This window comes from Cricetulus griseus (assembly GCF_003668045.3).
Source record: "Cricetulus griseus strain 17A/GY chromosome 1 unlocalized genomic scaffold, alternate assembly CriGri-PICRH-1.0 chr1_1, whole genome shotgun sequence".
Classification (NCBI taxonomy): Eukaryota; Metazoa; Chordata; class Mammalia; order Rodentia; family Cricetidae; genus Cricetulus; species Cricetulus griseus.
Genome location: NW_023276807.1, coordinates 149,889,928 through 149,912,092, shown reverse-complemented (window position 1 = coordinate 149,912,092; position 22,165 = coordinate 149,889,928). Strand labels below are relative to the sequence as shown.

General features: G+C 37.1%; 1 protein-coding gene across 5 annotated transcripts in view; it reads left to right on the top strand.

Moving 5' to 3' along the window:
- Positions 1-21,659: 21,659 nt before the first annotated feature.
- Epha5 (EPH receptor A5) overlaps positions 21,660-22,165 on the top strand; it is a 323,256-nt gene continuing 322,750 nt past the window's right edge. For all 5 annotated transcript variants that reach the window (XM_035453282.1, XM_035453281.1, XM_035453280.1 and 2 more), the window contains exon 1: positions 21,660-21,846. In XM_035453282.1, the coding sequence (XP_035309173.1) occupies positions 21,660-21,846 (187 nt within the window). The remainder of the gene's footprint in view (positions 21,847-22,165) is intronic.

Here is a 22,165-nt window from a genome sequence, read left to right as displayed (position 1 = left end):
CTGTGTCCTTTGCCTTACAGAAGCTTTAAACATATTAATGACTTTAAAGAACAATTAGAAAAGTCGTCATAAAAATGAAAACAGTTAGAAAAGGCTTTGATTCAACATATATTTTCAAGCTGTTTTTGTAATGGAAAAAATGAAAACAGCTAGGTATTGGCACAAAAAAAGACAGGTAAACCAATGGAATCAAATTGAAATCTCAGATATTAAACCACACACCCACAAACACCTGGTTTTTGACAAAGAAGGTAAACTTATAAAATGGAAAAAAGAAAGCATCTTCAACAAATGGTGCTGGCATAACTGGATGGTGACATGTGGAAGACTGGAGATACATCCTTATCTATTGTGATGCATAAAATTTCAGCCCAAATGGAACAAAGAATTCAACATAAATCTAGTCACACTGAACCTCTTAGATGAGAAAGGGGGAGGTATCCTTGAACAAATTGGTACAAGAGACCACTTCCGGAACATAATACCAGTATCACAGACACTGGATTGACAATTAATAAATGGAACCTCCTGAAACTGAGAAGCTTCTATAAGGCAAAGGACACTGTCAACAAGACAAAATGGTAGCCCACAAAATAGGAAAAGATCTTTACCAACCCCACATCTGACAGAGGGCTTATTCCCAAAGTAAACAAGAAATCAAGAAGCTAGTTACCAAAACATCAAATAATCCAATTATAAAGTAGGGTACAGAAATAAATAGACAATTCTCAATAGAGGAATCTAAAATGGCTGAAAGACACTTAAGGAATTGTTCAACATCCTTTGTCATCAGGAAAATGCAAATCAAAACAGCTCTGAGATACCATCTTACTCCAGTCAGAATGGCTAAAATCAAAAACACCAATGAGAGTTTATGTTGGAGACGATTCGGAGAAAGGGCAACACTCCTCCATTGCTGGTGGGAGTACAAACTTGTGTGTCCACTTTGAAAATTAGTATGGCAGCTTCTCAGGAAACTCATATATGGATATTAGACATAGAGCAAGGAACTACCTGCATATAATCCACACCTCCAGAGAAGCTAGCAAACAAGAAGGACCCTTGAGCCAAGGCCTCTGAATGTGGGTGCCAGTTAGGAGGCCTGGGTAGTCTATGGGACCTCTGACAGTGAAACCAGTATTATTTCGAGTGCACACGTGGACTTTGTTAGCCCATTCTCCATGGAAGTATACACTCTCAGCCCAGATACATGGATGAGGGCCTAGGCCTTCCCCCAAATGATGTGACAGAATTGTTAATTCACAATGGAAGGCCTCACCCTCCCTGGAGAGTAGATGGAGGAATGGGATAGGGGGAACAGTGGGGGGCATGGGAGGATGGGCAGGAGAGGGAACTGGAATTGATATGTAAAATAGGATTGTTTCTAAATTAAATATTTTTAAAATGTAAAGCTAACAGCAGTGAAAAAGAAAAGAAAAAATTTTAAATATTTTTGTCTCTAAGAGAGTTTACCGTGGCACTTGAATGGAAACAGTATTTTTTGATGCAATCAGGACACATAGTTTACATGATTTAATAAAGAAAAATGTTTTCCATTTGTTTTAGGCTGAAAGGTAGCAGATGTTGTAAGCATTATGTAAATTATTCTTTTTATTGATTTTCAACAATGTGAGAACATTCTGTATGAGAAAAAGTTGTCCAAATATGAGTGAAGGACATCAAATATGTGAAAGGTGGCAGCCTTTTCTGGCACAAGGTATGTCACTCAAAGCAAAGGAAGTTATGACATTTGCTCTAATCATTTATTTATTCAATTAGATGTTCCAAAAGCATTCAGTTCAGATGAAGGAGGGATGACACAAAAGTAAAGAAGTTTTAGGTCTCAGCTGCCCTCCAATGAGCAAGAAGCACTGCCAACCTGTAGGGATAAATCCTGTTTGAGGTACTGTTGACCATGCCCACTTAGGCTTGGTCAGGGTTACATAACAAGGGTTTAAGAATGAGGGAGGCATGCAAGCTGCTCTCTTTTGGCTGGCTGAGCTGACTAGGAAGCTTTTTGTGGGTCTGTCCTGCTCCTGTGCAAACCTGGTCACTGGCTCCCTTGTGTGAGTACTTTTTCATAATAAACTACAGTTTACCAACCTATTTCTGACTCCACTTTGCAATCATCAATACCATCATATGTTTATGCTAATCAAAGAATAGAGAGCATTGTTTGCTGTATGTAAGCAGAACACTATGACACGAATTTAAGTGATCCTCAATGTACTATGTAGGAATAATTTTTTGAGAAAATCAGTAAGTTTGTAGAAGAATGCTAAGTTTCACCAAATATGTGAATATATTCTACTATAAGGTAGAATATAATAGTGTCTTTGAAAATGTTAATAATCAAGGTGTGACAATTAGAAATACCAAAATATTTTGGCTATTCTGAAAGTCTAACAATCAAGTACGGTAAGTAACAGTGACACTGAAAGCGTCCAGTGATGTGTATATAATTTTGAGATGCATTGTCTCCATCATTAAAAATTCAATTATGTGAAAGGCAGAAAATAAAGAAAAGGAAGTGGAAAAGGAGGAAGGTAGAGGAAGCAGGAGGAGAGAGAGAAAGTGACCGAAATGAGGGTATACCCGTGAAAATTATCTAAACTGTTGACTTTGTTTTCAGTCACCATTAATGTAAAAATGCATAAAGGTAGGAATATTGATTAATTAATCTTTTTTATTGAAGCAATATTTACTGAGCACCAGTTATTAAGCAAGGCCTATTCTGAATAACATAAACATAGAATGGAATGAATATACCCTCATTCCTATTCTGGATAAGCTTATGCTCTTGAAAAAGAAATAGTAATTGATGAAGTAAAAGGATATATCAAGGATCTGTTGCAATCATTGGATTAAAATGGAGATACAGAAGTATTTAGACATAGAAATCAGGAAAATATTTTCTAATAAATCATTTCTAACAGGAGATGTGAATTACATGACAGTTTAAACCATTAAAGCTTTTTTTTAAGAGTGATATATCAAAATTAGTAAATAAATGGTGACACTCTAGATAAGACAGAAAGATATTTCAGAAAAATGCAAGCTGGCATGACATTAATGAGAAGTATCCAACAAGGATACAGTCTTTAGAGAGTTGAAGTAGAGCTTCACAAAAGAGGGTGAGGACATTTAGGAAATCCTTAGAAATATTTCTGCCAGGACCCAGAAAGGAAGTAGAGATCGGTCAAGAAGATGAGTGAGAAAAGCAAACTTATTAAGATATAAGGAAGCTGAGTTAGTGCTGAACTATATTAGAGATAAATTGTCAATTGAATAATTGGGAAATAAATACCCACTTAATGCTGACATATTAAAGTATGAATGGAGGGCACCCACAAGTTAGCATTACATAGAGTAGTGGCACGGAGCTGGTATGTTGACCACTAAGTCTCACCTGTTTACTGTAAGTATTTCATTAAGTGCTTTCATATATACTATCAGAAGATACTAGTCTGTGAGGTTAACATAACATCCAGGACCATTGCAAATTAGAATGTACCCACCTCTGCCCCTTCATCTTTTTTTTAGATGACCCACTAAGGAAGATTGTCATCTACTCTAGGAAGGGCATATACTACTTGATATTTCAGATATTCCACAATAGTGATGAGTGTACTTTTCTAAGAGAAGCCTGGAAATAGTGGCCATCTCTATGAGCAACAGGAGAGCAGAACAGGAAATTCCAGAAATATGCACACACATGCAATGTAAATAGGAGGTAATAATGAAATGTAATAAGTATTTCAATGAACAAGTACCATATATGAAATAAACAATAAAGTATAATACTATTGGGGCAAAGTATAATATAATGTTATAGTCTGTACTGTAATTTTCTTTTGAATTCAATCCATTTTTCTGATTTGTCATCAGCTCATAAAGTACATTAATATTGAACATGGTCTTGAAAGATAGAATGACTTTTAAACATTTTTTCATGTTCTCTAAGTGAATAATGTTGGCTCATTATGTGTCTATTCTAAAATGGAATATGTGTTCGCATCTGTGTTATTTTTATGCATTAAGAAAATTATTTATCACCAATTAGAAGGAAAGAAAGCCTCAAGTGACAATGTTTCCCTCTGAAATTAAGACAAATATGCTAAAGAAATGATGATTTGGTATCTGGTACAATGTAACATCAATGTAAATAAGATTCTCAATATAAAATGCTATTCTTTAGAGATATCCTAGTAGCTATCTGGGAAATATATGAAAACCACACATTTCCCTGCTTATTTGACAGTGGATTGTGTCTATGAGGACCATTGAAAAACTAAAATCTTTCTCTAATTCCAAACATTGCTCATTGAGACAGTGCAGTAATAATAGTGTTTGCCTTTTATATAAAGCTATCACTCTAAAAGAGATCTGTCATCAAACACAAGCCTTTGGACAGGAATTCTGATGATCCATATACCCACATGCTCCAGTATGGATTCACTGAATTTTACATTTGGAAACATTAGTATATAAACAAATTTATATGGAATAATGTGATTTATCATAAGTTTAATAATTCTTGTTACCCCTTAATATTTCCTTCCTTTTTCTTTGTTCCTCTCTTAAGAACACAAAGACACCTCATGGGAGATATCCTTCTTTAAACTGTGAATATATGTTTCCCTTATTGGTAATGAATAAAGCTGTTTTGGGCCAATGGACAGGCAGGAAGTATAGGCAGGGCTAGTAGACTAGAATTCTGGGAAGAGCAATGCAGATAGGAACTGCCAGGGAGAGGCCATGTAGCCACTGAAATAGTAACATGCTGGAGCATTATGGGTAAGTCAAAGGCCTGTGGCAATACATAGCTTAATAGAAATGGGTTAATAATTAAGCGAGAGAGCTAGCCAATAAGAATCCTGGGCCATTGATCAAACAATTGTAATTCTTATGGCTTCTGTGTATTTATTTGGGACTCAACAGTTGTGTGACCAGGTGGGACAGAAAAATCCCAGACACCACCATCTGGCAGCCAACCAATGAGTAGAGTTTACAATTAACTCTAATTTAAGCTACCCTTCACGATGCTCATAGATCAGTTTATCTTTTGAAAGCATGCATTTGTGCATATACCCCACAAGCATTTATAATAAACATTCTCAAGATCATTTCCAGATTGAATAAATTATGACAGTATAAAATTACTAAAACGGACCATTTTAAATGCTGTTCTTGAAATAGAGACACAACACACTACAATTAGTCCCAGAGTGGAGGAGAATTATTCGTTTTTATTTTATAATGAGAATAAAGATAATGTAGAAAGAATGGTTAGGAAGGTCACTGCCTAACACAGAGGCCATTTTATTGTCAGGAATGAATAAATGGAGAGGCAAATAACTTTAAAACTATCTGTAATTGTATTTTAAACCTTCAGGTTGCAAGCCTGGATGTGGAGACAATGGAATTAGCAGACTAAATATAGGAGACAATGCTTTCTTGATAGTAAGTATCTGCATCCTCTCTGGTTAGTCTCTTTGGTGAATGGTATGTGACACAGATGGCATGTGACCTGTGTAGCAGTAGACACTCCACATCCTGGAAAGATCACTGCATGTCATACTTAACTTTATCTTTGTTTCAGGATTTTGTGACTTTGAAGTATGTATGTACTTATGTAAGCAGACATAGACTTTGCATTTTAATTAGCAATACTTACAATGGACAAGCAGCTTACAAGATTTCTCTCAAAAATATATATTAGTGGTAACATGGGTTTTGTGAGTCACTACTATAATCTTAATACTCTGGAGGATGATGCAGGCTAAGGCAGGAGCATGACCATGGGTTTAAGGTCAGCCTCATGTGCAATATGTGTCTCTACCTCAGATAGCTTTCTCTCTCTCTCTCTCTCTCTCTCTCTCTCTCTCTCTCTCTCTCCACTCTTTGTGTGTGTGTGTGTGTGTGTGTGTGTGTGTGTGTGTGTGTGCGTACATATGAGTGTGTCCATATCTTATAAATCTGATTATAAGCAAGCATCAAACATGATATCCCATTATTTATTAACCAAGTTCAATTTCTTGATAAGTACATCATAAGATAAAAGCAGTTACAGTCTAATTGAAATGAAAAAGGTCAGCAAAAGTTTTAAATAATTAAAATACCATAACATCATTTGAAGTATGAATGTACATATTAATGAATCAATTAAAAATTTAGACTATGTTTTCATTATCTTTAATTCCTTGGTGATTGTGGTGATTTATAACATAGATAGCATATTAGTAAAGAAATAGGACTTCATAATTCATAAATAATGATTTGAGAAATTTGTACAAAAATTGTGCCAGTGGTCTTAAGAAAGGCGGTCTTAACATCATTACATAGCAAAAACAGCTCTAGCTCACTGTTTGTCTAAAAAGACTGATGATGGGAAAAAAAACTTATGAATCCTTAATTTATAGTGTGTGTGTGTGTGTGTGTGTGTGTGTGTGCGCGCGCGCGCATGAAGGTGACATATACAAAAGAAGCATAAGTAGAAGGACATCACATAAATTAGTAAGTTTCCAGAAAATCAGTGTGAAATAAAAATCTCAGTGACAGCCATAGGTTATATCTTTTCTAATGACTGAAGCCCCAGTAGCATCTAAACAATACAGGACCATTGTTCTTGGTTAAGATCCCATTGTTAAAGATACTAACAATCCAGGCAATGGTGGAGAGGATAACCTAAATGCCCTTCCCCTAAAATGAGATTGGTGACTACTTTTTGTGCCATCCTAGAGCCCTCATTCAGTGGCTGGTGGAAGCAGAGACAGACATACACAAATATACACTGAACTGAACTCTGGAACTTAGTTGAAGAGAGGGAGGAATGAAGATCGAAGGAGTCAGTACCAGGTTGGAGAAACCAACAGAAACAACTGGTCTGAACAAGGGGGGGGGCACATCTACCCCAGATGCTGTCTGGGAGGCCAGTACAAGACTGATCCAGATCCCTGAACATGGATGTCAATGAGGAGGCCTCTGCACTCTAGGGGGGCCCTGGTAGTGGATTAGTATTTTCCCTGGTGTAAGAAGGGACTTTGAGAGCCCATCCCACGTGAAGGGATGTGCTCTTGACCTGGACACATGGGGAAGGACCCAGACCCAGCCAAGGATGATGTGGTGGACTTTGTGGAGCCCCCCCCCAACCGTTTAGGGTCCTATCCTGCCTGGGGAGTGGAGGGTGGATGGGGTAGGGTCAGGTCGGGGGTGGGGAAGGAGGGATGGGGCAAGGGGAGGGAGAGGGAGAAGGGATTGACATGTGAAACAAGCTTGTTCCTAATTTGAACTAATAAAAATTTTTAAAAATGCCCTTCTCCGATAATGAGATTAATGACTACCTTATGTGCCATCCTAGAGCCTTCATCCAGTAGCTGATGGAAGCAGAGGCGGACAACTGAAGCTAAACACTGAGCTGAACTCTGGAATCTAGTTACAGAGAGGGAGGAGTGATGACCAAAGGGTCAGGACAAGACTGGAAAAACCCAGGGGGACAGCTGACATGAACAAGGGGTTGCTTATGGACCCCACAAATTGATAGCCAGGAAACCAGCTAGGACTGTTCTAGAACTCCTGAGTGAGGATGCCAGTTTGGAAGTCTGGCAATCTATGGGGCCTCTGGTAGTGGATCAGTATTTATCCCTAGTGTACAGATGGACTTTGGGAGCCCACTGCACATATAGGGATACTCTCTCAGCCTAGACATATGGGGGAGGGCTTAAGCCCTGTTCCAAATTATGACATACTTTGAAGATTCCCCATGGAAGACCTCACCCCCTGGGTAGCAGAAAGTGTTTGGGATGGGGAGTGGGGAGCAGGGGAGGAGGGGAGGGAGAGGGAACTGGGATTGACATGTAAAAGTAGCTTGTTTCTAATAAAATATTTAAAAGACAAAACAAAAAAGATACTACTCTCTTTGGAGGCAGAACACAGCAATTAATAATCAAATAAGCAGGAATATCTTTCCATGATGATTCACTTTTGTAGTTCTAGAAGATACTATGTAGGCTGCTGGTGGAGAAAAGTCATAAATGATCCTAATTAGCACTAAACTCTGATTTTATAATATTTCTTGACAGTCTAGCTGTCAAGGTCTTCACATGGATATGATGGTGGAAAGACTGTTTTGAGTGGATATAAGTCCTGTTCAACACAAGGGAATTCATGACTGGATGACTGGTATTATGAACACTATCTATCTATCTATAGATCTATCTATCTATCCATCTATCCCTCCAACTATCATCTATTTTTCTATTTATCTATCTATCTATCTATCTATCTATCTATCTATCTATCCATCTATCTGTCTTAGATGGGGAAGTCATATACCCTAGGCTCAACCTATTAATTTGAGTTTTCTAATTGTCCTTTGTCAAAGCACCTTCTACATATTAATCTTTATGTGCATAGTTCTGTATTGTTTCCAGTCTTGTTCAAAGATGTTCTTCATTACAGTAGGTATTATTCAATGATTATTCATTATGTTCAAAGTGATAAGAATAAGAACTGTAAGAGCTCAGTTGTAGATGCTACATTTTTATCAAACACTCACATCATCAACATCATCATCACCACCTCTACCATCACCACTACTAAGGTTCAGAGAATGTTGTCCAAGAAATGGCTGAAAGAATGTAAGAGCCAGAGGGTCAGGAGATTGGCTGTGAAATATTGTCCTCTAGGCACGAAATAGCTATTGCATGCATGAACTCACATCATCTGTGCTTACCTACATCAGTTCTGTACAGGATCAAACCAGTCAGAAATCACATCATGGGTTGGGGGATGTACTCCATGGTTCCAATATCAGCTGAGAAGCTACTAGAAATTGATAAATTATGTGAGGGGTAACTTATTTAAAAGTATGACCACTTGTAGATTCTCTGTATCCCAGTGGATGACTCCACAACAAAGTGCATGAGCAGCATTCATTAGAATCAATTGCCTAAAAAAAATAAATAATTACAAAAGAATTATATGAATTACTCTGCACTGTTTAGAAATTCTCAAGTTAGAGAAGGTATCTCTCAGGACTCTGAGATTATGGATGACAGTACTTGACAACAATGTTTCAAAGTTTCATTTTTATCAATGTGTGGGGAAAATGAAGTAATGCATTCATATATGTGTTACATAAATATATTATGCACAGGGATAAAAGTCAATATACACTCAAAGATTGTTAATATCAATAGCATGTTTACAGTACTTTTCATTCTAATACTTAATTAAAGTAGTCTCTAAGATTGAAAGTATTCATAAAATATTGAATGATGTATGTATTAGATACTACATTAATATGAAAAGTATGATGGTTATTTTAAAAGGTCATGCTATCTGAAGTTGAAGAGAACATTTGGAAAATTAACTAATTCTTAGACATCTTTTGAATATTTAATCATCCTTGTTTCCTCTACACACTGTCAATAGTGATTAAATCACCTTTAAAAAGTTGAAGTATGTTGTATATAGAATACCAGAGCTAACAAAGATAGATTTTTTTGTCCTATTTTTAATTCCATTTTTTTTCACACAGTATATTTTGATCACAGTTTCTCATCCCTTGTGCTCCCAGTTCCTGGCATCTCCCCACCCATCCAACTCCATGCCTTCTTTTTCTCTCTCTAGAAAACACACAGGCCAATAAAAGAAAACAAACAAACCATAATAAAGCAATCAGACAAAACTGGAATGGGGGAAAGTAAAAGCATGAGAAACACATATTTACAGTGATATACACATATGTAAAGTCCTTAAAACACCAAGTTGCAAATCATAATGATAAGCAAATAACAAGAAAGGCAAACAGGACCCAAACAAAGAACTGTGACACAAACATCTGCATTAGTACTGTTGAACTTATTTTGCCTTGCCATCTACTACTGGGCACAGGGCCAGCTCTAAGTTTGATTTGTATACTCAGTAAACTCCTTGGATGAAACAATGTTTTCATGCGTGAGGGGCTGTCAATTGGAGATACGTTCTGGTTTAGGGGTGCTCATTGGCACTTCCCTTTTCAATACTGAGATAATGTCTGGCTTGGAACTGTGTATACTTTGTACATGCTTCCACAGTCCCTGTTAGCTCATCTTTAAGTCAATCCTCTTGTGCTTGAAAGACACTGTTTCCTTGGTTCCTTCCATCCTCATTGACTCCTACAATCTTTCTCTGCCCTTTCTTACAATGTTGCCTGAGCCCTGAGGAGAGGGGTTTGGTGAAGACATCCCTTATAGGAATAATAGTTCCAAAATTTTCTCACTCTCTACCCTCTATCCATTGTGGTATTTGTATTATGTCTCATCTCTTGAAGGAGGAAGATTCTGGGGCTGGCTGAGCCTGACACTGATCTATGTGTATATAGCAGTATTCATAGGGTCATTTAATACTGTATTCCTATAGCAGAACATTAGTTCTTGTTTTCTCCTCGGTTCATGGCCTATCAAGTCTCAGGTTGCTGGCCACTGAAGGCATTGGTGTAATGATTTCACTAAACCAAGATAAATGATAAATGGGTGTTTATTAGGGAACTCTTACACAGAATAATATTAAGAACCACGGGAGTGCTTCTCTGCCCTTCATACTGGATCGGCTGACCCAAACAAAAATACCATGCAAAAGAAAGCTATGCCTCAAGCTTCCCTCTTTCCAATTCCTTTGGCCTGAGACCACATCTAAGGGGGTGTGGCTACCATTCAGGCTAGACTGGTACAGGCCACCAGAGCAGTGTTGAGGATGGGTTGCACCTCGTTGACCTGAAACACAATTGTATATCTTAGTTTGTTAGTCCCTCAACTTTTTGTGCCAGTATTGCATCAGTGTATCATATACACAGGTCAACAGTGTAGATCAAAATGGTTGTGTGTAGATTGATATTTACCTTTCTTCTTTGATAGTGCCTTCCAATACCACTAGTTACTAAGAGTAGATCCACTAATTAGGCACCAGCTAGTTTTCTGTCCGTGTTCAATGATATTCAGGTGTTGTCATCAACAACAGAACTTACCATGTGTTTGTGGTAACACCCTTGGCAATAGCATGAATTGCGTGGAGATTTCCATGGGACCCATTTGCCAGCAACTCAATTAGATATAAGCTATGCCTAGAATTACAGATTTCTCTTGGTAACCGGAAAGGTTTAGTTGGTATTTTGTATAACTGTTTTGTTTTTTTCTTTTTTGTTTTTGGTAATTCCATTTAAAATTCTTTTATATGTGTGTATATTTTTAAGAATAAATTGTAGTGGGTTTCCATATAACCCCTCAAATGATCATTAGACTTTGCTGTCCCTCCCTGTATCCCCACCCTTATCTCCCTCATTCCTCCTCCACTCCATTTAATCTACTCATTACAGTCACACCTCTCTCTGCATACTATGTATTCTATTTCCCCTGTCTTAGGATTTCCTTACTTTCCCCTGTAGTTCCTAGTTTACATTCCCATCATCAATGGATAGGTGTTACCTGTATGCTATATCCTTACCAGCGTGAATTACATTTGTTTTGTAGATCTTAGCTATTCTCATCGTTATAAGATAAAATCTAAATGTGATTTCAAATTGTATTTTCCTGATGGCTAAGGATGTTGAACATTTCTTTGTTTCTTACCCATTTGTTTTTTAACTTTTTAGAACTCTCTATTTGGTTCTGTATACCATCTCTAATTTATATAGTTTAGATATGAGCCCTCTAATGCATGTATAATTGGTAGATGTTTTTCTCATTCTGTAGCCTGCTGTTTTGTTCAAATGATGGTGTCCTTTGCCATATAGAAGCTTTTCAGTTTCATGGGTTTTTATTTATTTAATGGTTATTATTAGTGCCTGAACTACTAATCATGTCTTTTCTTGTACTAATTACTTTAAGATTCCTCCCCACTTTTTTTTTCTATTGGAGTATTGAAGGTCTTGATGCATATGAAACTGAATTTTGTACAGGGTCATAAGTAGCAATTTATTTACACTCTTCTGCATGTAGCTATCAAGTTTACCAACACAACTTCTGGAATACACTATCTTTTTTCCAGTCTGTCTTTGTTGTTGATGTTCTTTGTTTTGTTGTTTCTGTATTAAGTCAGGTGTCCATACTGTGTTGTATTATGTCTGGGTCTTCAATTCAATTCCATTGATAAATGTCTCTATGTTATGCCAATACCATGCTGTTTTTATTACAAAGCCTCCTCTATGGTACTATTTGAGATTAGAGATAGTGATACCTCTAGCATGTCTTTTATTATTCAAAACTGTTTTAGCTATCCTGGCTTGTGTGTGATATTCATCATTTTTGTTTTGAGAACACTTAAAGTATACTATCTCACGACTTTTAAAATATAACATATTGTTATCAACCATATTTATCATGCTCTCAGTAGACCTCAAGCCTTCACAGAGTCCATGCCTCTTGTCCAACTGCAGTTTTATATCCTTAAAGCAATCGTTTCCCCATTGTTAAAAGACCCACATTGAAGCCTAATAGCCACAACTCTGCTCTCTGTTCCCATAAGTTCATTTCTAGGTTACACATAAAATTGAAATTGTGTGACATTTGTCTTCTAGTGTGTCACTTATTTTTTTTGTCAAGCATATAATTTTACTACTAATGTTACACTTATAACATTAATCACAGTAAAATATTTTATCTAGATCATATTTTATTTTTTATGTAGAACACTGTTAAATAACATAATTATTTTAACTATCTTAAACCAAAATAGAAAGATATAAAAGTGAGATTTCACATATAGCCAATGATATCAAATAATTAATATAACTGAGTTTTTTTTTACTGTTTTTCTTTTTCAAGAAAAAAACTTTTTGCATACAAATATATACATTCTAAACTCACCATGAGCTTTGAAGTCTCAAGTCATAACAATATTCCGACAATAAATAATCATGTATAAAAGGAGATCATTTTCCATTTTCCTCAGACTGGCCACCTGACATTTCAAAAGATAAGAAGTACTGCTGAGCTTGAATGAACTCAAAAATATCTCTGCAAATGTATTTGAACTCAGCCTTTGAAATGTCAATTCAGTACCAAGCGATATAAGTTACTCACTCAAATACAAGATTATATATATTATGAGTCTGAAGGAAATTACTTGAAGACATAAAATATAGTTGAAGAATAAATTTTGAGGAAAAATGGCAGCAAATATTTGTGTAAGTATTAGTTTCTAAAAGTAATTTATATTAGTGTACTTAAAGTTTACAATTAGAAATATGCCCTTATGGAATTTTTCCATCAATATTCTAAACTTTCCTATTATTAATCTTATTATGTAATTACTCAAGATTTGAAAAATTACACCCATTTTCAGTGTTTTCCATGTGTTCTAACATATACTCTCCCTAGTTCTTTTCTCTGCTAGAGAAAAAAGCCAGGACCCATGCATTCTAGTGCCCCACAACATTGAGTTATATATTGATATGACCCATATACCTTTAAAATTATATCTAGGTCATTGTGCTTTATGGAATTGGGTTGGCAGAGACATGTTTGTGGCTAACGCTGCTGTCATTCAAAAGGCATGATAAGAACTAAGCTGTAAAATAAAACAGCTGAACTCTTTCATATTTGTCCAAGATATATAAATATTTTCATATATAAACTTGTACATGAATATTCAAAGCAAATTTATTTGTGCCATCCAAAATCTTGAAACCACCCAAATGTCTTTCGGTGAGTTAATGGTTAGACAATTAGTGGTGTTTCTTGACTCTGAAACAGTGCTTAGGAAAAAAAAAAGAGCATGAACAATTAATACACAAACAGCTTGGATGAACTTCAAGAAAACCATGAATACTGCAAAAGGTTAATCTCAAAAGGAGACACTGCATCATTTCATTTGTGTAGCACTCATGAAAGAGCAAAACAACATTGTTAGAAATTGGTAGGTGATTTCCAGTGACTATGGGTCAAAGATAGTATTTCTGTAAATGCAAATAGGTACATAGAAGAAATACTATAGTGACAGTACAAGTTGGGAATGTAATTTACCTGTTGATTGTCCAGTCTACAAGTACAGTAGAATTGATGAATGTTTTCACATGCTTACAAATGACTGTATGTACTACTGGTGAAATCTGACTGGCCTTATCAATTGTGTCAGCATCGATTTCTTACTTTGTTCTTTATTACAAATGTATATTATGTTAAGTGTGGGGAGATTTTCAGAATGCTATATGGGATTTCCTTTTCACATTTCTCAGCAACATCCTTTGAATGTATAATTAGCTCAAAACAAAGTGTTTACCAAAAATTCATTTGAAGTAAAATTATATTTGACAAGCAAAATCTTAAGAGAAAATTCAATGTTTGAATGTTTGCTTTGTGGAATCCCATCTCATTTTGAGGGTACTTATGTCCTATTTTGCTTGCCCTCAAGGGAAGCCTGACAAGTCACTTTGTAAGATTCAAGGCCTGCTTCCTTCAGAAGACAAGGGGCAGCTGGGAAAGTGTTTTTATTTTTCTGAAGATGTAGGAAATATTTACATTTCCCTTTTTTAAAAAAATCATTTTTATTATTATTTTGCTAACCTGGAAAGATTCTTTGGCATAAAAACTGGTTTGATTATATCTATAAAGTTTATGAAAAGGAAAACATTTTTCCCCAAATTTTCCTTTTCCAAGAAGAAGGTCATATTATTTAAAATGTATATGTGTAACAAAATAGTACAGATGTATTTTTATATTTTAAAAAAATGTTATTAGATTATTACATTAAGATCTAAGAAGAGCTTTATTTGTAAACTCCAAACCAAGGCTTCGGTTTGTGATTTTGCTTCATGTATTCAGGGTGTTAGTGTTGAAGTTTCCTAATCTTAACCTAACAGAAGCGTCTTATAGACTCTGAAATGTCTATAGACTCTGTGTGTTTTATCGACTCTGTAATGAAATAATCCATCTTTATAAATTGTACAAGAAAGTAAACATGGTGTTCTTTAAGAAGCTGAGGCCACATTGAGGCAATAGAGAAGGGATCGGTAGTGATAGTTGTTATGGAGATTTTGGAGTTAGAATTATTGAGTTGTGTGGGTGGAGCCTCTATGTGATTTTGTCCAAGGACTGTTTATTGAGATGTTGGTTTTGGAAATATTCTGTTTAGCTGAAAAGGTCAGAATTTTAAGTGCCTGTGAAAGGAAAGTAAAAAGTGATCTTCAAATAGGGACAGACACAGGACGATGGATACCTAGAAAATATTTAATGAAAAAATTCAGTCCTCTGTTATATTTCAGGACATAGCTCTCAGAAAACACCCAAAAAACTGGATTAGAAATGCACTCAATAATTGAGGTAGCTGGAGGGATTTTCAGAGAATTCACTGAGACATGATGTACATGGGAGAGCCTGTCGTGAGATTTTAAAAATGTTTCCATCAAACAAATAATGGTCTCATGTACATAGAAGGGGAAAGAGGTTAACTGAATGATTTTAGATAAGAATGCACACTGGCACCATCTTTCTAGTCTTATCTGTAACTTCCCTCCTTTGTCGTCTTTGCCTGCTCAGTGTGTACAGGCACACTGCTTTGCATGACTTTTTATTTTTTTACTGATAGTCTACCACTGCACATGTAACAAATGAGAACTGTAGAAAATACCTAACATAAAAATATAAAATGAAGAAATTTAAATTACTTCACTGTTCACATATATACATGAGCACAGCATAGATTTATTTATTTTCCTTGTTCATAGCATGGATTACCTTTTATTATACCTTTGCAATTTGGCATTTTGTAGCAATCCTATTATATAGACAAATATAATTGAGGACATTTAAATAGCTCTGTGGCAACTGCCTTGTATTTCTTTACATTCACCACTTCTCATTGTACACCACAGCATTACTTTTTTATATTCATCAATATCACCCATCTTTAATATTTAGTCCAGTTTAACTAATTTGCTGAAAAATTTAAATGTTCCTGGTCTTAATTAATTAGCCACATCTGAAAGACATGATAAAATAATTAAAACATGTTACCAAAGAGGCCCCTAATTAACATGCCACGAGCAAGTACATGAGACTATCATTGCTGAATTTTACCTAGAATCCTGTTCCACAGGCTGTCAACAATGGTGGTAAAATGTGGTCACATAAGGCTCTATTTTTCCTTTTGCCACTGAGAAAATCTAGTTTTTGCTCCTAGCAAATACTATTTATGTTATAAAATATGATATTTTGTGATTCAGTTAGTTATGTTTTTAAGTCAGCATAGTACTGAGATTATGCAATTTATCATAGCTTGTTTTTCAAATAATATTAAATACATCTGTGATTCAGGATGCTGCTCAGAGTTTAATGGAATTTTACCTCTCACAATAGCATCATTTTGAGGATGCTTTTCTACTCCTTCAGCCTCAAGAGTCCTTATTATTTTACTGTCCACTTCTTTACACAACACCAGTTGTCCAAGATGCTGCAGGCAAGCACGGCCACCAAAGAACAACCTAGTAATTCAGTTTGCTTGCTCATAAACTCCAGCGGCCTTGTCCTTGCACTATGCTACAATTTCCTCAAACTTTGAAAGTTGGTGTGAGGATGATTAAAGAATAAACCAGCATGAGTCTCTCTGGCTCTTGGCTTTCTGTGATGTATTTGAAATTGTTTTCTTCTACACTACAGAGTTCCTTTAACAACAGTATGGACTCTGCTCTTAAAAGTCAAAGAAAAGCGAAAGATTTCCAGTGATTATGATATGCATACCTAGTAAGTTAAGTTTCTAAGGGAACATTTTAATTTTTGCTGAAGACAGAAATTATATTTCTGAAGCTTTACTCATTTTACCCATTTCTTTTTAATTGTATGTATGTATGTATGTATGTATGTATGTATGTATGTGTGTGTATGTGTGTATGTGTGGTGTCTGTGTATATATGTGCTTTATAGGTGCCCACACAACCAGAAGTGGGCATTAGCTGCCCACCATGGATTTTGTGGGCCAAACTCATGTACTTTGGAAGAATAGAAAGTGCTTTTCAACAACTAAGCTATCTCTTGACCACTGTTTACTAATTTCTTAAAATGAAATTATTAACTGGCTTTTAACTTAACCCCCCAACTGATAACCACCAATCTGAAATAAACATATTTTCTCCCATTAAATCTAAAAATGTGGATCATTATTAGAGAGAATAAAATCTAGATGTTTAGGAAAAAATGTTATTATAAACTAATACTGAATAAATTATTTTTCATTCCTTAAATAAAAATTCAGAATAGAAAAGCATACTATTATTGTGTCTCTGAACATTAAAGACATGATTATTTAGATATAATATCAATATTTATCTTTCAGATCAAAATAATTAATATCAACATACTACAAATCAGGAATTCTAGAAGATAAGTTTGCTGTGGCAATGTATGTTTTCTTTATGATTATTAGCTTCATCTTACTTGACTAAATTCCCCCTGAAAATAATGATAAAAAATAAACAGTAGTTTAAATCAAAAGATTGTAGAGAGTGTTGTTTCCTACAATGATTTATACATGAGATTTATGTCATTTATCTGTGCTAATGTTAGCTATCTGAATTCTTTAATCCTGGTGGCCCATTATCTCCAGTGTATCTACACACACTCAATGTCATAATAGCATATTTGTGATTATTGATCTTTGTCTCCAAGTAGTGTTTATTAATATCTCTAGTTTGTTTATTTCCTTGTTAATATATCCTCTATGTTCTGTTATTTGATTTTGTTTTTTATTTTGTTTTAAATCAATCTTAAAAGCACAATATTTTATCAAATCATTCCCACTAATGTAGAATTTTGAGATCACCTTTTAAGTTATTTTTTAATCATTATGTTTAAATAAATTTATTGGGTACTACATAAGTTACCTGACTTTGTTCCCTCACTTTTCCATTAATATAGGGCAAATAATTATACCTACCAACATTATGGGTGAAGTGATTTATGTGAAATCATCAAATAGTACTGTACGAGACTAAGTTTAAAGTAAATAATATAGTGTTTTTGTGAAAACTGCTTTTATTCTGTTTTGAATGTAATTTAATATATCCACAACATTGAAAATACAAGGGCCCCCAACTCAATGTTTCCTGTCAACATTGCTCTACATACTTTTCTAAGAGCAAACAAAATAAATAAATAAATGAATAAATAAATAAATATGTAAATAAATAAATGAAACAAACAACAATCCAACTTAGTGGTAAAGCCATACAACCAAAGATCTAAGAAGAAATCAGAAATTTTCTCATTCTGAAACATAATTTCTATGACAAATAGAGATAATGGAAAATCCAAACCAATAAAGTATCCTAACATCTAATTGTGCAATGTTGAAGGCATGAATGGAAAAAAAAAGAAAGATAGAAAGAAACATGCTAGTTTGTATTCAATGCCTTGGTTTTTTGTAAGTGGGCTAAGATTAATTATATTCCAAGAAAATAACATATGTCCAAATACAAGGTCTTTGAAACAGACACCAAAGCTCAACCACCACCTTGGTATTCTCTCATTAACAATCTTTTTGTAAAACTAAAATTTCATCATTGTCTTTGGTACTTTTTTTTACAGCTGTTATTTCTCTCAAATGTATGTGATAAATACTATTAAAAAATACTGGGACAATAGACAGTATTTTCCATTATACTTTCTGAATCTTTGAAATCATTTATCCTAAGTAGAAGATCATGTTTTTATGGTCATATGACCAATGCCCAAGAAAATCTTGAGCATATTTGGTTTAGACCCTGTCTATCTGTGTGTTTTTGTGAGTGGTGTGTTAGACAATTTCCTTTAGCTTTGCATTTAGAAAATATTGATATTGTGTTGATTGATAGAAATTACAAGCTGTGTGGATCCTTCCAAGAAACAAACCAACTCAATGACTTGTCAGGAAACCCCCAGGCCTGACTGTCTGGCTTTCCTGCAGTAATAAGAAGTAGTGAGGACAGCTAATGTCTGAATGAAGCAGACTTCCAGAGAAAGGAATAACAGTCAGAGAAGCAGAAGACTTTCAGAAAAAGCAAAAATTAATTTTAAAATTTCATGAAACCATACTCAGACAGTTTTTTTTCTAAGCCTTTGGTACTACAAGAATATAAACTTTAGGCCAAATAAATTTGACTTCTATGAAGTTGACATTAAATAATTACACATTATTTACACTTCTAGGCTGATAGGGCACACACACACACACACACACACACACACACACAAGATAAAGAGGAGGTAGGAGGCTTGGAAACCCTCTAAATAACTCCCTGATGTCATTAATGAGAACACTGAAGCCTAAGAAAGTGAAGTCCATGCTCAGTGGCCACTAAACTGTCAGTGTCTTATACTGGCTTTAGCTAGGCCTGAAAGCTTTAGGTTTCTTGCTGCTGTTCCTCACAGGAATTCTAAAGTAACTCAGCTATGAAGAGAGGCAGGGGAAAGACTTGCATTTTGAATGATCGTCAAATAGATATAAATTTTAACTTTCCATCTCACAGCGAGGATTTTTGCCAAACTGGAAGACCGACTCATTGCCATTCCTCTATATTGCTTCATGCATTTGGAGCACATTACAACAGAATGAATCTGTTCTCAGTTTCCTAGTGCCAAAACATCCAGGAAAAAAAAAAATCAAAGAACTTCCACCTCTTCCAAATAATATACCACTGCTGCTCTGTTCTTTCACCTTCGTTGCAATCATCTAAACAAAACCCAAAGGTCATCAGCTAACAATTGTGACAAATTTATTGTGAAGACATCAAGAGTCTACGTGTGTCAGACAGTGTTCCCTCAGCTTGAGTAGGTGTGAACAGGAACCCAATCTTGAATTGAATAAGGTACCTTCCTTTTAAAATCACACATTTTGGGAGACACATTGCATTCTGCTAGCGAATGCTAGAGTCCTGAAATTGCCCTTCTGGTGTATCTCTTTGAAACAATGAATGAGTGAATTGAAGGAGGTTATTAAAGCAGGAAGACACAATGAGGGAAAGCTCAGGGAAAAAAAAAAAAAAAAAGATGCTCTTAAGCTGCCCTTTTCCCTAGTTATTTGTTAGTCTTTCAGTGTAATGGACCAGGAGCAATTAAAATAATTAAAAAAATTAAAACTCTGACATTATTATACCCGTGTTAATTTCACTGGAATTAACTGTATGTTTTCCCATTACGTAATTTCACTAGTAAAGTATTCTATCATTGAAATGAACAAAACATTCTATCATTGAAACGAACGAATTAAAGCCTCCTGCATTTACCTAGCATAGTACAAATGCCAACAGTTAAATTCTTTGGTTTCGTGAAATTGCACACCGACCCACTATCGCTGAGTTTATATAGTCTACAGTTTACTTCTCAAGAACATGTTGAGTAATCATCTCATTCCAGAAGAACAGAAACGGTCAAAGGCAGTGGGGGACATGGGTGTTTAAGAAACTAGCCACGGAGCAGCAGAGCCTGCGAATGCGCTGTTATGTGACAAGGTTGTTGGTGCCACAGCCAGCAAAGGGCAGCAGGCGCTTTGCCAGACTCAGAGACCGGCAGCTCCTCCTGCTGAGGGATGTGCTAGGGCTGGCTTCCCTTCCTCCTTCAGGGATCTCTGGTCCTCGCAGGCATCGTTGAGAGGATTCTTTGCCCTAATTATCCCGGGAGGAAGACGCGCCTTTCTCAAAGACCGCTAGGCAACACTCACCACAGCAGCCTGCAGATTACTTCCCTCTGTGGGTGTGCGACTTCGTTTAAAGGAGTCACACTTACAGTAGCTTGTCACCGGCGAGGCCTCGAGCAGCAGAGGGCGGGGGAGCGTGGGGGCGGGGGGGGGGGGAGTGGGAGGTGCAGAGTCGGACGGCTTGGGGAGACGCTGGAGCTCCAGACACAGCAGGAGCGCGCCGCGCGGCTGCAGTCGCCAGCCAGCTCGCCCTGGCGGCCGCGCACTCTGCCTCCGCGCTGAGCAGCGGGAACCGCAGCGGCTCGAGCCGCCCGGCTCTGCCCCGCTGCCGCTGCCGGGCTCGCGCTCCAGCCCGCTCCGCCCGCTGCACCGCCCCCGGCAGCGCTCAGCCCGCAAGGATTTGACTTCCCTCTGCCGGCCTCTCCAGTTCTCTAGAACGCTGCATTTGCTCCGCTGTCCTCGCTGTTTTCCACACCACGTTCGCTCTACTATTCTCCCGTTTATCTACAGTCACCCCTGCTTGCGTTTTTCCCCCTCCTTTCTATGGAAAACATCATCTTGATTTAAGATGATCCGTCTTCCTCAATCTCGTCCGTTTCAGCACTGAGAACTGAAAGGCAACCTTCACCACCACTCCAACCCTGGTGGCACTTTTAAAAGCAAAAGAAAAAAATCACAATATTAAAAGAAAGAACAAGAATAAAAGAAAAGTCTTAAGAGGCAAAGGAGCGGGACTCGGGACCTTCTGCAAACCCTTGAATGAGACCACCCTGGAATGGACTAGTCATCAGAACTCCTAATTCATCTCATCCAACTAAAAGGAGGGAGACTCCTGTTAGAAGCAAACTTCAGTGGTCTCCGCGGATCCTTGATTCCCGCATTCGTAGGGATCCAGTGCCAGAAGGCACAGGACCCCACTAGGAGGAGGACTCCCTCGTCTCTCTCGCTTCTCCCACCAAGCCTGAACCTTAGACCGAACCACGCGGGACATAGAGGAGGAAAGAGGGTAGCGGAAAATGCGGGGCTCCGGGCCCCGCGGTGCGGGACGCCGACGGACCCAGGGCAGAGGTGGTGGCGACGACGCCCCCTGCATCCCAGCCTCTTTGGCAGGCTGTTATTCTGCACCTCTTAAGGGCCCCCTCTGGACGTGCCTTCTCTTGTGTGCGGCGCTCCGGACCCTTCTGGCCAGCCCCAGCAACGAAGGTAGGGTAATGGAGATGGGGACCTCGGCGGCGCCCTGGGATGGTTGGGTGAGGTGGAGCTTGTGTCAGCCGGTCTCGGCTCTCCAGGCACCGTTACCTAGACCAAATCTCGCTCTTCTTCTCCAATTAATGTTTGTCCGCTTTTGCTGGCCATTTTTCGGATCTCTTTGGTGTCTTTGGTTGCATTGTTTGACATATATGCGGAGTGCTTACAGGCGAGGAACCTGCCTATGGACTGAGTCTGGTTGGGGGCTGGGAAGTTGGAAGCCTGACTGAAAGAGGTCTGAGACCTGAGCTGGGAGGTTGGGTGCGGTTGGGTC